This window comes from Callionymus lyra, chromosome 5 (genome assembly GCF_982586985.1).
Source record: "Callionymus lyra chromosome 5, fCalLyr1.hap1.1, whole genome shotgun sequence".
NCBI classification, from domain to species: Eukaryota; Metazoa; Chordata; class Actinopteri; order Syngnathiformes; family Callionymidae; genus Callionymus; species Callionymus lyra.
Window position 1 is genome coordinate 30,283,643 of NC_141822.1, and position 15,039 is coordinate 30,298,681.

Here is a 15,039-nt window from a genome sequence, read left to right on the forward strand (position 1 = left end):
GTGTCATGGAGCCTCGGCAGTGACTCCACGGCGACACGATGGTCAAGCCCACGGAGATCCACCGCCTGTGTCCAAACAAACGCCGCGGCGCGTGACCGTGGGAGCGTCTTTTTGGGAGCGCGTGCCTCTTCAGCTTTGGCGGCGCGTGCGGATCGTGATCGGTCCTCGTTGGTGTGTGTGTGTGTGTGTGTGTGTGTGTGGCGCGTGAACCGGCGAGGAGTCCTGGAGCGAGCAGCGCGAGGCCAGCAGGGGAAAGTAGCCGGAGCAGTGACGCAGGCAGCCCGTCAGCGCTGAGCTAGCACCCGCCCCGGAGATGGTGGCTCTCACGCCCGGGACCCTGGTGCTGCTGCTGCTCTGTCTCCAGCGCGCCTCGCGCCTCCACGGTGAGTCCCGCGACCGCGCGGATGTGGGTTAGCTTAGCCCGGGACCTGAGCACCTGCCGCGGCGTCTTGCTGAGGGAACACCGGGTTCTGGTTAGCATTCCTGCCTCCGTACAGAGCAGGGTTTCTACGTCTGCCTTCCGCCATCTCGCCGACATAGGAGTGAGATATACAGTGATCATGGTTGGACAGGCCTGGTGCTTCAACCATCAACCCTGCTGCTCGTTCAATGATGTCAATACATACAGTCGTTAGGATCGAAGCCCGAGGGTTCAGATCCAAACACTTGATTTCTAATATTTTTTACAAATTCTCTGGTTTAAGTAAATGATAATGACCAGGTAATATTGCGAATAACCACCAGTTAAAACCGTTATACTGAGCACATCGATACTAATGCTTATTAATGTATAACAACAAATGTATATATATATATATATTTTAAACTCAAATATTTACTGTTATCTATTAAGTAAAGAATAAATTCCTTTGGTTTGAATCAGAAATATCATTGTGGTCTGTTACAGTATGTGCATCTATCTTGTTGTAAATTTAGTAGTTTATTGGGATGTCATGTTGTGTTAGATAATTTATTTACAATATGCATCCAAATAACAGAGAACAATAACATCTTTCAGTTTTCAAAGTCAATCAGATATTAAAAAATCATTTAAAAAAAAAAAGGAATACATTTAAAGAAGGATTAAACAGGAAAAACTGCTCACTGTGTACATTTGACCAAAAGTTTCACCACATAAACGTCCACATGGAACCGTAGAATAATCTTAAAAACAAACAATTATTCAATGAAGATAGGAAGTTTTTTTTTTTTTTACAAAAACTGTACATTGACAGACACAAATGTATGTTCACAAAATACTACCACCGCTTCAAAAAAATCAAATGTCAGGAATATCCTGAATGTTGCATTTTATGAACTGATTACCTTTATTGATGTCATATAGGTATTTAAGTCCCTCCTGTCAGCTTCACTTCACACACAGTTTCTTTCGTCAATACTTCTAGTACATGCAATCCCGTTCTTAAATTATCTAACTCCTCATGTCAAGTAAAAAAATATAATATTTTTAAATTACAATTGATATAGTGAATGACTTACGTTGCATATTCTATTACTATTTGCCATTTGAATGCTCAAAAGACTATAGAGGCGTTTTGAGACTGAGCCTTGACATTACATTAAGTTAAAAAACTAGAAAAGTAGATCACTGACCTCTGCCAATATTGGGATTTTTATATGTTTCTATTAATTCAATATTATTGCCATACATTTATTTTTCTATTTATACAGTTCTATTCCTTTTCATTTCTTAAATTACCTCGCAGGGTTAAATGAGCTCAATGACAGCGGGTGGAAGAACTCACTCACACAGTATGGAAAGAAAGAAGGAAATCATTGAAACTCCTTCTTCACAGAGTGATGAGTCATTTAAAAGATTTGTAGATTCAGACGGAAATTCAGGAAAACCACTGTATTCATCTGTTCACTTTCTCATTATTTCTGATAGGGCTAATTTTATTATCCCTCAACTTTTCTTTGGGCATTATTTGCTTTAGTGGGTTTGTGCCATAAAGTGGACACTAATGCTGCATTAAGAAGTGTAGTTAACAAAACATTTCAGCGACTAAATTAGATTTGTTTTACTGTTCCAAATGAAGTACATTGTGCCCCACTAAACAAGCCAAGTATTTGCCTTTTTGACTTACACTTATATTGCTTAAGACACAAATGCCTCAGATTACTTGTGCTTCACACATTGATGTTGATTCGCTCACGTCGAGGTAATGTAAACGGTCAAGACAAATATGTGTTTTACTCTCTGTCACAAGAGACGTTTTGAAACTTTTACAAAGAACACCATAGACTGCCTCATCCGGTGTAGCTGTGTTGTGGTTTTATCCCTGAATATTTACCATAATACTAGAGGGGAAATTAATTTTCAATCTAATTTTTTCAAGGAGTTTACAGCCTTATTTCAGCTTGTCTTTTTAGCTGGGGTATGTATTAAATTGACCCAGAAATCTGATTCTACAAATCTTGGACCAACATGACTCAAGGGGCAGGCCTTCTTTTTGTTGACAATTACCATCTGTTTGGATTTGGATAAGAACACAATGCAAATTATGCAGTGAAAGCAACAGCTTTAGTCTGATTAAAATAGATGTTCTTTCCCTGCTTTATTGCTGTATTAGACCTGACCCAGATCCTTTCCTCAGGCAGAGACAATATTGTCTTAAGTAAACACCCTTTGGAATGTAGGAGCTTCTGAATATCACGCTAAATTGGAGGAATTGAATTAGCGTGACCTTCTGTGTGACATAGTTTTTATAAAGCACGATGATATCTATTTTTGGAGGCTGTTGAAACGTCCAACAAGTGCAGCATTCACACAGACTCCACCTAATCTTTCAAGGCTGTTCACCTAGTGGCTGCCTCAGTTGTAATGTCATATTTACAACAGTATTATTATATCTCACCAGCTGATGAACTATTAGGATTTGTTTATTCAAGTGCACTATTACATAGAGGTCATCATCTTTTAAATTTAGAATTTAAATAATTTACATTGTCCTTTTGTCAGTAAAGATTAAAATAATCATTACATTTATTTGGTCAACGTTACTGAGTTCATTTTGATTGGAATAGATACATTATTTATGATTTTATGTTAAATAAATAAATAACTCGTAATTTTTGAAAGCAATAAATCATGATAATTTATTTTTTTTTTTTCCTTTAATTCCGACCTGAAGGCAATATGCAGTATCAGTTAAGAGGCTAAAGCAGACCTCTGCTAATGTTAACAAGAGTTTTTGATAATAACTTGAGTCAATAATTAAAGAAAGGCTGTGTCCGCTATAAAGTTGATGAAAAACCCATTGATGTAAATGAGGCTTCATATCGATTAAGATTGCGTCACTTCTAGTCATTTCACTTGGTTTCTTTTTTTTTAAGTACAATTGTGTTAAACTTTCATTGTCTTGGCTTTTTGTTTCCTTTATTACTGCAGCAACGAAAACGGAATGTGAAGCTAATCAGTTCCAATGTGAAAATGGCCGATGCATCCCTTTTGTGTGGAAGTGTGATGGGGACGAGGACTGCACAGATGGCAGCGATGAAAGCGCTTGCGGTAAGACACTCTTCGTCACGTCAACATAAACTGCTACCTCACATGATAACACAGGTGTTCAAATTACAATTGTTTCAACAAACACGCTCTATTATGACAATTAACTGCATTCAAGACACTTTGTGCTGAGATGTGTTTATGAATTCTTCAAGAAATATGTACCCATATTTACCAGTGTGTTATCATAGCTGTGTCATAGGCTCAGAATCAGAATCAGAATCACATATTGTGTAAAGCTTATGTTATCATTTTCTTATATAGATCATTAACATTACCCTGAGCACCATGGTGAGTATTCCATGCTCTTATTTACATGTCAAAACATTTTCTTCTGTGATTAAAAAAAAGATATCTGAGTGAGATCGACGTCTATGAACAAAACAAGAAACCAAAATCGTTTGCATAACATCATATTGAAGTTCCCCAATCAGACTTCCTCATAAAATATGCTGACATGTTTCCGAATATCTCTTATCATGATGTCAGAAATGGCAAAATCACATTACTCACAAGAGAACTAGTCAGATGAAAAGCATCATTAAGGAGGTCAACTTGTTTAGCTGTAAATGCAATGTTATAATATAACAATATATAATATATACAATGTTGTTGCTCTGGCTGACTGGTATTTTTCCAAATGCGATTTGTCTGACACACACGTGCTTACAAATTCACTAAGGACTAGATTAGTCCGTTGTTTGTTAGCCTGGTTCAATTTCTTTTCAGTACAATGTAAAATTGTAGATTGCAAAAATCCAAACGGTTGGATCTACCATTCCTAAATTCCTCTGGTTTTTCTGTTTGATAATGGCCTCTCAAGCTCCACATACATGTTCTTGATTTTCTCTTCTATCTGGGTCATGTGAGGCTGGGGGTGGGGTGGGGGAGAACAAGGAGGAGGAATAAATCATAGCAGAAGGATGCTGCTACTGAAGGATGGTGTGTATCGTGAACAGCATCTTGAGATTACAGCCTCAGAATTACATGCAATCAGAATGTCAGCTCGTCTGGGATCATTCAAATAAACTGGGTGAGACAATGAAGCTAAAATTGAGAATCTACTCTGATTGGTGCCTTTAGTCTGGCATTCCTCCAATGTGGGTCCCCTGGTGTTCAGACCAGCCTGATCTGAAGCATCCAGACGTCTGAGGTTCATGTCAAATAATTCATGAGAAGATCTCAGTGATTTTCCATGCAGGTGTTTGATATATTCTCACTGTCTTTGGAGATAATTTAAGGGGTCATATAACACATTTTGTGCATATAGTGAAAAGGTTAAACCTTGGGATATCTCAGGGTCATCTCGGGCCTTTGGGTCCCCTATGGTTAAGAAAAATCAATAGACCAGAATATTCTCTGCTGAAGACTGCATGTGCCAATTAATCTGTTTATCATTTAATATCTTCCTCTGTTGTAGTGCAAAAGACGTGTGGCGAGTCAGACTTTGTGTGTAACAATGGCCAGTGTGTTCCTGGGAGATGGCACTGCGATGGCGAGCCAGACTGCGAGGACGGATCTGACGAGAGCATTGAAATCTGCCGTAAGTCGACGTCTCGTTATCTGCATACTATACACTCCTATTGGTTGAAATCATTATCATGTCTGTGTGTAGCCACAGGGTGGATATATTTTGATGTTTGATGTGTGGACATCAAAGTTTTTATGTGGATCTCTTGCTGTTTTTGATCTCCTGACAGCTTATGAAAGTCCACACTGTGATTTTCAATCTCCATCAACAAGTCAAGCACACATTGGGTCTTATTCATTAAACGTAGAAGCCTGATGTTAATGTAGTGGTGTATTTTTATTTTTTCTCCTTATTATTACCATTCATCATGTAGAAATAATGTGTAATCTGAGTCAATTTAAATAATAATAAACCTGATCTGGTTTTGTTTGTTCTTATCACTTGTTTCAAAGGCATCTCCATTGTGTCTACACAACAGAGCTGCCACATGATATAACATGTACATTTCAAATAGTGAAAACATTAGTTTAGTGCATTCTTTTATTTAAAAACACTACACATGTTCAGCAGCAGATATGGATTTTGTTACTAGCTACAAAAAGATTGGAGTAACTTAAATATTAATGAATGCCAAAATTTGCCTCCACTAACATTGTTCACACACATTTGTTCTGATCACATTTCATGAATGAGACCTATTGTCCTTATTTTCTCTGTAAATTATGGTTTGAGAGTTTTTATATAGAATTTAGAGATGAGAGTCTGCTTATCTATATTGGTCGCAGATCTACTACAGCAACTGACCTTGAGGCTTATCATATTTTCATGGGAAAGAAAAAAAGTAAATTCTATTTGCAATTTGTTTTTAAAGAATTCTGAGCAGGATGCGCATTTGTAAATCCACTCACCTATGCCTGGCATGAATTTCTAGTAAACGATGATAAATCGTGTTTGAAAAAGCTTTTTAATTTACTCTGGATTTCAGTGGATGTTTTCTAAATTAAACTTTTGTACCCTTGCAGACATGCGGACATGTCGTGTGAATGAATTCAGCTGTGGGGCCGGCTCCACCCAGTGCATCCCACTGTTCTGGAAGTGTGACGGAGAGAAGGACTGTGACAATGGAGAGGATGAGGTCAACTGTGGTGAGTGAACATCTCTGGAAATGTTGCCCCAGTCAGTGTAAGTCTATAAAGACAAACATAACTCAGTCAAATGTCATCCTGAATTGTTCGGAGGGTTTAAACATAGTTGGCATCTTCAGAGAGAAAAGTTCAAACATGTAACTGTAGACTAAAGGCTGTGAAGGACGAGTGGAATCAACTTTCAACACTCGCTCTTCAAACCGACCCTGTTAGATTCTGAATTGAGTGTCAAGGTGAGAGTGTCTTTTTATAGTTCCCCCCATATAAGTGCTGCTCTGTCATTGGTCGAAAGTTACCTCCGGTTCAGAACAATATGTCTTGACGTGCACTTTTGCACTCTTCTAGGGAACATCACGTGCGCGCCCAACGAGTTCATGTGCCTCAGCAACAGATGCATTTCTCGCAACTTTGTATGCAATGGTGAGGACGACTGTGGGGACAACTCTGATGAAGTGGACTGTGCTCCTTCGTCGTGTGGCCCCACGGAGTTCCAGTGTGGCAACTCATCGTGCATCCCTGACAGCTGGGTGTGTGACGATGACGTCGACTGCCAGGTAAGGTAAAAGGTTTTGCGACTTCCATGTGCAAGTTATGTTTGAAGCTAATGCTCTAAACACAACAAACCATCCTTGGAATATTCAGGGATGATGCAAAGAGACTGCAACTGTGTTGAATTTTAAACACAAGGCTGTTCTTATCAGTGAGGCAGAGAACAGCTGGAGGTCGCATCCATCCCCTGGAAGCTTAGACAGACTTTGATATGTTCCAAACATCCTCTTCCAACCGTGCTGCTCATTAGTGCGTCTGCAGGCGAACAATATACTGGCTCGTCATCGTGCAACAAAGTCATCTACAACATTTATAAAATGCATTTTTGTTTTATTTTAGGACCAATCGGACGAGTCTCCAACACGCTGTGGACGCAACCCAACGCCGCCAGCCAAATGTGCCACCAGTGAGATGCAGTGCCGCTCAGGGGAGTGCATCCACAAGAAGTGGAGGTGCGACGGAGACCAAGACTGCAAGGACGGGAGCGATGAAACCAATTGTCGTGAGTGCAGTGTTCCGCTCGTGCACGTGTGTGTCAGACGCAGGCCGTGCACCCCAGGCAACTAACTTTTGTGTCTGTCTTTATCAAACATATGCGTGAGCAGCTGTTCGCACATGTGGAGCAGATCAGTTCAAGTGTGCAGATGGCAGCTGCATCATGGGCTCACGACAGTGTAACGGCATTCGTGAATGCAGTGATGGATCAGACGAGCTCCATTGTAAAAACTGTAAGTGAGATCTTTGAAAGTTGTCTCAGTTTATTTATTTATTTAGTTTTTAGTACAAGTGTACACAGTAGGACATCTTGAAATATTATTATATAATGCCATGCAACAACATAATGGTTGAATAGTGAGAAGGGTCAGTGTTCATTCTAACAGCTTAGAATTACATGTGTGGATTGTCTCACATCTATTGAGTTAAATATAGACTCACAAGTGGAACATTTAAAGGATGTCGTTCAAGTGCCACCGTGTACTCATTTATACTGCACTATGCAGGGGGTTTTCAGAACCTTATCACCAAATGACTTATGTTTATAACTCACTGAATTATGTCTTACTTTCACAACTTCCATATAGATATCTGACTAAAAATTAATGATTTTAATATTTGGTGTGTGTTGTGTAACAAATGGGGAGCTGGATTGTGCTTGACTTGAGTGTTGAATGCTGTTTTAATTTTAATGATAATTTGATTTATTTTGGCTTCATAGGAATTGATGTAATGGCTGTGTCAGGAGTATTTCTTCTGTTGATGTGATTTAGAAAGTAAATATTGTTCTCTGACAGTGACTCAGTGTAACGGGCCGGAGAGGTTCAAGTGCCGCAACGGGGAGTGCATCGATATAAGCAAAGTGTGCAACAAGATACGAGACTGTTCCGACTTGAGTGATGAGCCCATCAAGGAATGTGGTGAGTGGTCAAAACTTTACCACATATAGGAGCATTTTATTCTGCTACTCTAGGTTCAATTTAATGACCACGTTAAGAATATTAATTAAACACAACAAAAGTCTATGATTTAAAACAAAAACACTTTTCTTAACACAATCTGTAGGTTGTTCTTCTTCCACACATGAATCTTAAGCTGTTTTCAAAACATATGTTTTTCTTCACACATGTTTAGTCCTCAGAGCTGCTGCATTTGTTCTTGACTCTTAAGATTTGACAAGATTTCGACCATTCTTTGACCGTTTGTTCTGCAACAAAAAGTCATATCTTGGATACTGAACTTATCATACTCTAAACATGTTGGAATTCTGTTATCAATAAGAACACACGCTCGTCATGACAAAACTTGAATCTATTTCAGGGGAAAACGAGTGCCTGATGAACAACGGCGGTTGCTCTCACATCTGCAAAGACATGGTGATTGGTTATGAATGCGACTGCACGCCTGGACTGCATCTCATCGATCACAAAACCTGCGGTGGTATGTGGCTTTGCTTTTTGTGTCCTAAATAAAGCGTCTTGTTACGAGCTTTATCAAACATTCATCGACTCTTCATATACAAACAAGTGACTAAACATTGATGTTTTGTTCCAGATGTCAACGAGTGTACAAACCCTGGAATCTGTAGTCAGATCTGCATCAACCTGAAGGGAGGATACAAGTGCGAGTGTCACAGTGGTTACCAGATGGATCCGACCAGTGGAGTGTGCAAGGCTGTTGGTGAGTCTCTTGAAACTAATCAAACTGTCGGATTAATATTAATATAAACCCTTCATCTGATGAGGTACATTTCAGATTAAAAGTAGTGACAGCTCTGATCTTGATTATTTATTATTGTTGTTAATCTTGTTTTCAGTAAATTTTGATGATCAGCAAGTGTCAGAACACAATGTAACACAAGTTTAACAACAAATAATGAAACTGATATAATCATCTCTCAGGTAAAGAACCTTCACTGATCTTTACTAACCGCCGCGACATCCGTCGTCTGGGTCTGGAGAGGAAGGAGTACACGCAGATCGTTGAACAGCAGAGGAACATGGTGGCTTTGGACGCAGACTTTGACCAACAGACACTTTTCTGGGCAGACTTGGGTCACAAAGCCATATACAGGTCAGTGCAAGCGATTTATAGTTCGAGCTGTTGAGAGAACAATATCCGTTATTATATAATGGTGAATCAGCTACTGCCTATTTATTGAAGTGTTGCTAGAGCTTGGAACTCTATTCAGCTTAGCCATGTAAGTTTACACATTTATTTTCATCCTATATATTAGTATATCATATCTGTAACAGTGAGAAATCTCATAATAACTAGATTTTTTATCACATCGTCATTTTATAATAATCTTGGTAATCAATATGGTAATCAGTATTTATATAGCATTGAGAGAATAATCATGTTATCAATTTTTACTGGATGATTACATATAACCGTTTACCTCGTAAATTAAAATTAAGTCAAATTCATGTGTATTCAGTTTCTGTATGTTTAACTTTAACCAAACACTTCTGATCAATGAAAATCACCAGGTTTTGGATTGTTTAGGCTTCAGAAAATCGACATAATAATAATAACGAGACTGTTAGAAATGTTTTCTTCTGAATCTGTCATTTATTCGTTTTTTATGTTTTTAAATGTGAAGGTTTTACTTCTGTGTGTGCTTTTTGAAACATGATGCAACAAGTTAAACTGTTGCAGCCTGGATTTATCTAATGTTGTCGACCATTTCTCTTAGCACTGCGCTGGACAAACGCAACAACATCAGTGGCCACAGCAAGTTAATCGACAACGTTCACACTCCAGTGGGAATTGCAGTGGACTGGGTTTATAAGAACCTTTATTGGTCGGACCTCAGTACCAAAAGCATTTCTGTGGCCAACTTTATTGGGACAAAGCAGAAGGTTCTGTTTAATCGTGGGTTAAAAGAACCTGCTTCCATTGCTGTGGATCCACTATCTGGGTAAGTTAAACTCCACCATATTTTAGGTTAATAATAATAAATGAGGATAATCATTGATGTTTGTCCTGCAGGTTTCTGTACTGGTCGGATTGGGGCGTGCCGGCAAAGATCGAAAAGTCTGGCATGAACGGAGTAGACAGACAGGTTCTCGTGGCAACTGACATCCAGTGGCCAAATGGGATAACTCTAGGTACCCACATGCATGTAGAGACACGCTTCGTTGTAGAGAAGAGTTTCAACACTTTGCTACGCCAGAACCGTTGTTCAAAGTCCTAGTTCCTAACTCTGTTTTAAGTTTGTTCCCTGAAGACTAACTTGACCGTTTTGATGGTTCATTGAATGTAAAACAACAATAATTGTTGAGTTTTCCTTTTAATATTTAATCACATTGAGAATCGTATCCAACAGAAAGATGCAAATACATTTTGTGTGCAAATTAACGTAATGTTTAATATTGACATCACTTTGTGTAGTTACGGCATTTATCATTCGGTTTTCATATGATCTTGATCTATTGCAGATAAATAAAGTACAAATGAAGCTTTTCCTAGTAATAAGATATGTCTTATGTATCAACACACACATGATTCATTTACTCTTGTCCTTTATTTAGATGTTTTATTCATGTTTTCGTTCCATATTCTTCTGTCCAGATCTGATCAAAGGGAGGTTGTACTGGGTGGACACTAAGCTGCACACGCTCTGCAGCGTTGACATGAACGGTGACAACAGGAAGAAAGTGCTTCAGTCTCCGGATTATCTGGCTCATCCTTTTGCTCTCACGGTCTTTGAGGTGCTCACTTATTTCCTACGTGTCTTCGTCCTGGTTCTGCAATAGAAATGTCAAGATTCTGATGATACCTTCTCCTCCAGGGTTTGCCATGTTATCTTTATCAATGTGGTCATGTTCGGGTCATGTTTTGTACTTAATTTAATAAAATGATATATTTTTGAATGATTTAAGTAACCATCTCCTTCTATTGTTCATCCAGGACCGTGTCTTTTGGACAGAAAGTGAAAGTAAAGCCATCTATGGCGCAAACAAGTTCAAAGGTGATGATATTGTCACACTGGCGAGTAACCTGAACGACCCGCAAGACATCATCGTGTACCATGAGCTGATCCAGCTGTCAGGTGCGACACTTGTGGTCTTCTGCCTATTATACACCATCTTAGAATGTAGTTACTTATGAAACTGCATAACCTCTTGAAACACATTTGTGTGTGAAATCAAGCAGCTGTTGTTGGTCTTATTATCTTTTAGCTTTTTGTATTGCGACACAACTCAAATGAAACTAAGTAAGTGTGTTGTCTGTGCAGGGACTAACTGGTGCACAGAGAAGGGGCCAAATGGAGGCTGTGGCTTCATGTGTCTTCCTGCACCGCAGGTCAACAAACACTCGCCCAAATACACATGTGTGTGTCCAGAGAAACAGGAGCTGGCCGCCGATGGCTTTCGCTGCCGACCAGGTCAGTCACATGCTGCAGTAAATTTCATTGTTGCTGTTAACATGGACCGCTGTCAATATAAAAACCAACAGCTGGTGAGAGTGTTAGTCTGTTCATGACCGTCTCCTGCTTTCAGAGGCCAACGTGAGCACGTCAGTCCAGCTGAACGCCACAGCGAGAGGTTCTGCAGCAGCCTGGGCCATACTTCCTGTCTGTAAGTTCATTGAACAAAGTTGTGCAAAATACAGTGAATGTATTTACACGAGGTCTTCAACTGTATTTATTAATTAAACAAATGACAAAAAAAAAAAATCAAAATCCTCATGTTACAGAATAAAACATTTTTTATCATCTCTTAAGATTTGAATTCCTTTGATTAACGTTAAAAGTTTGGTTGTCAAAACTGTTGGAATATCATGTAGCAACCCTAAAATGAGGATGAATAATGAATATACTATAAATATTTATGAATATGCAACATGGCAACGTGACTATTATTCAAATGCCTCAACGTGTGTCCAGTGTTGCTGGCGATGGCGGCTGCCGGCTGCTACCTGATGTGGCGGAACTGGCAGCTGAGGAATCAAAAGAGCATGAATTTTGACAACCCTGTGTACCTGAAGACCACGGAGGAAGACCTCAACATCGACATCACGCGACACAGTGCCAGTGTGGGACACACTTACCCTGCAGTGAGTCGACACTACTTCACGTATCGTAGCAGTTTTTCATGTCTAAAAACTTTTGATTCATCATCTTTAAACCAGCTTTATGTGCAGAATTGTATCCTTTTTTGTAACTGAATGGTGTTTCTGTGTCTTTTCAGATTTCTATAGTGAGCACAGAAGACGATTTGTCCTGATCGTCAATGAAATCTCTCAGCTTTGAGTCTGTCGCTGCATTGACCGCAGCACGACCGCTGGCCTTCTCAAGTGCATTATGTCATCGTCTTGAGGAGGAGGACGGTGGACGCTTATTTATAATGTGAATATCAGTACTTGTTCATTATTTCATCCGAGTTTCTTCTCTTCGATTTCCAAATGCTTCTGATTTCGTCATCTACTAACGACCGCCTGTCAGCGATTGTGCTGTTTGAACTTTGAAACACAAGAGGGCGCTGTACGTCCGCCAGCAAACCAGTGAAGCTGCTGGACCCGAGAAGGTCAAAGACTATTCTTAATGATTTTCATAACAGACTGGGGTCAAAGGTCAAATATAAGTCCTTTATGTGTTTTAACTTTACGTTCTCTTGTATAAACTCTTTAAAGCTGTGAATGTTGATTGAAACCAGGTGTTGCCATGGTTACAGCTTTTGTAAATGCTGTAAATAACGTCACATCTGTCCTCAGAGCCATGGCTGTCAATCAGGACTCTTTAATGCACTTTTGATTAATTGTCCTCCGTGTAAATAAGATTGTATACATTTGACTTGAAACCTTTTTGCTATGATCAGGGCAGTTCTGGGGTTCACCACAACTATTTAACAGAAGGTTTATCTTGTTTGTTGAAGACAAACCATTTGGTCTGTGTCGTTGCTGTGAAACTTTTCTAGAACTTTTTTGGCGGGGTGACACGGAAGAGAACTTGAAATGATTATCTGTGCAGAAAATTAAATTAATCATGTTGGTAAAATTAGTTGGAAGTGTTTATTTAAGGTGTGTGAAGGTGAAGTTATTGTGAACCGACACTATGTGATTATTGTCAACAAATAGCAAAAGTGACCTCATCTAATATAATACCTTTGGCAGAATGTGATTTTTAGTTCCTGATCTTCCACAGAAATGTGATCGACAGTCGCTCCAGAGTCGGACCTCACCATCCAGCCTTCGTGAAGTCTCTCAACTATTCTTTAGTACTGACCCGGCAGAGAAGACACAAGTTGCTCATGTGTTTGATCTACTTCATTGTGTGTCCAACATTATCATCTCTGTATTCTAGATCTGAGGCGTGTTACTCTTTATCCATGACTTCTGGGGTTCAAATCCCTTCACGGCAGATCAACACTGGTGTCTGCTTGTTAGACACGGTAATATTTATTTTAAGAAACTTCCATCTGTTCTTTAATCATATTATGCATCTGTTAGATTAACCTTGAGCACATGTGGGGGGATTAAAAGTGGTGGAGGACAGATTTTGACAGCTGTTATTAAACTACTTTATTCTTTTAGCAGCTTTAGTTTTACCCATAATCCTCCTTTTTTTAACAGCTTTACCAACCATGCTAAATGTGAGTGAATGAAGAGTGCAAAGATCCAACAGTGAAAATTGACACAAAGAAATAAATCAGATGAATTCAGAACTTCAGAAAAAAAATGCCATTACATGCCCACATTATATACTGTGACTGAAGCCTAGTGGAAGACAAGAAATAAAGTTATTGATGTTTATTAAAGTTAAACATCAATAATGTGGGGGGGAATGAGATAATTCAATGTAGTGTTTATTCATTAATAACATCTCAAAGTAAATGAGAGTTTGAAATGTTCAGTATTTTATGAACCATTGGAAAAAGTGAGAAATATTTCTATTTTTTTCAATTTGTTTTTAGGTACAGCATGATGAAACAAGGTCCTAAAATGAAGGGAATTTAATTAAAATAGTACTTCATGTATTTAAAAATGACTAATACTTTTTGCTATAAAATATACTACTATAATTTTTCCATGTATGCACCATAATTAAGTAGTAGTATTCCCAAGCTGTTTAAACTCCAGTGATCTTACCTGGAAAAAATATTAAATGAACAAACACAGCTTTTATTTCCCTGAAAATGTATTTATTTGTGTTTCATTTATTTCCTGAGAAGAGCGGTGTGCATGAGCAGCAGCTTTTTTAATTGAAAAACCTTTATAACCTACCTATGACCACTTTTTGTGACACACAGAAGGTTACATTCTGACAGAAACACAACCTCTTTAGCAGAGCTGAGGGTTTAAGACTTGCCACAATAAGAACATTTCAAAAGTATTGAGAAAACTGAAGGTTCTAGTGTGTTTAGACAATTCTAAATGCAAACATAGCTGCATCTTCAGCAGATAAGGATCTGTTATTCTTTTAAATAATAGTTTAGGGTTGTCAAACTCGAACACACAAATGGGTGAAAGTCTATTAGCAGTTCCTTATCTTACCTTAGCCACCAACATCTTCATAGTTCACCATATATACATGAACATGAATATACATTTTGTGAGTTTCTGTAGAGCGACATAAAATGACCTGGTTGAGTTGCTTCATCTTGTCGATGGGTACTAAAAGAAGAGAACAGAGGTGGACTGAAGTTCTCCACAGGGGTTTAAAGGTGAAGGTCATTGTTGTGAAAATAAATCAGCAGAACTACACAGAATGTGTTAAGTTAAAGAATATGTATTTTTGGTGTGTTGCTCGTATGTTGACACACTCACCAGCTGCACGCAGGGATCATCCCTCTGACCCTTGTTTGTCTCCCACCTGCATGGATGATGAAGGGTCTGTATTGAAA

At 38.8% G+C, this 15,039-nt stretch overlaps 1 protein-coding gene across 1 annotated transcript; it reads left to right on the forward strand.

Moving 5' to 3' along the window:
- Positions 1–23: 23 nt before the first annotated feature.
- On the forward strand, positions 24–13,193 carry vldlr (very low density lipoprotein receptor). Its single transcript, XM_087791899.1, has 19 exons — positions 24–383; positions 3,413–3,532; positions 4,950–5,072; positions 6,023–6,145; positions 6,491–6,699; positions 7,034–7,196; positions 7,300–7,422; positions 7,987–8,109; positions 8,510–8,629; positions 8,744–8,869; positions 9,091–9,262; positions 9,888–10,112; positions 10,184–10,302; positions 10,766–10,905; positions 11,105–11,246; positions 11,433–11,582; positions 11,698–11,775; positions 12,084–12,253; positions 12,388–13,193. Exons 1-19 carry the CDS (start codon positions 314–316, stop codon positions 12,421–12,423), a joined length of 2,532 nt encoding a protein of 843 aa, XP_087648025.1. The 5' UTR covers positions 24–313; the 3' UTR covers positions 12,424–13,193.
- The last annotated feature ends 1,846 nt before the right edge of the window (positions 13,194–15,039 follow it).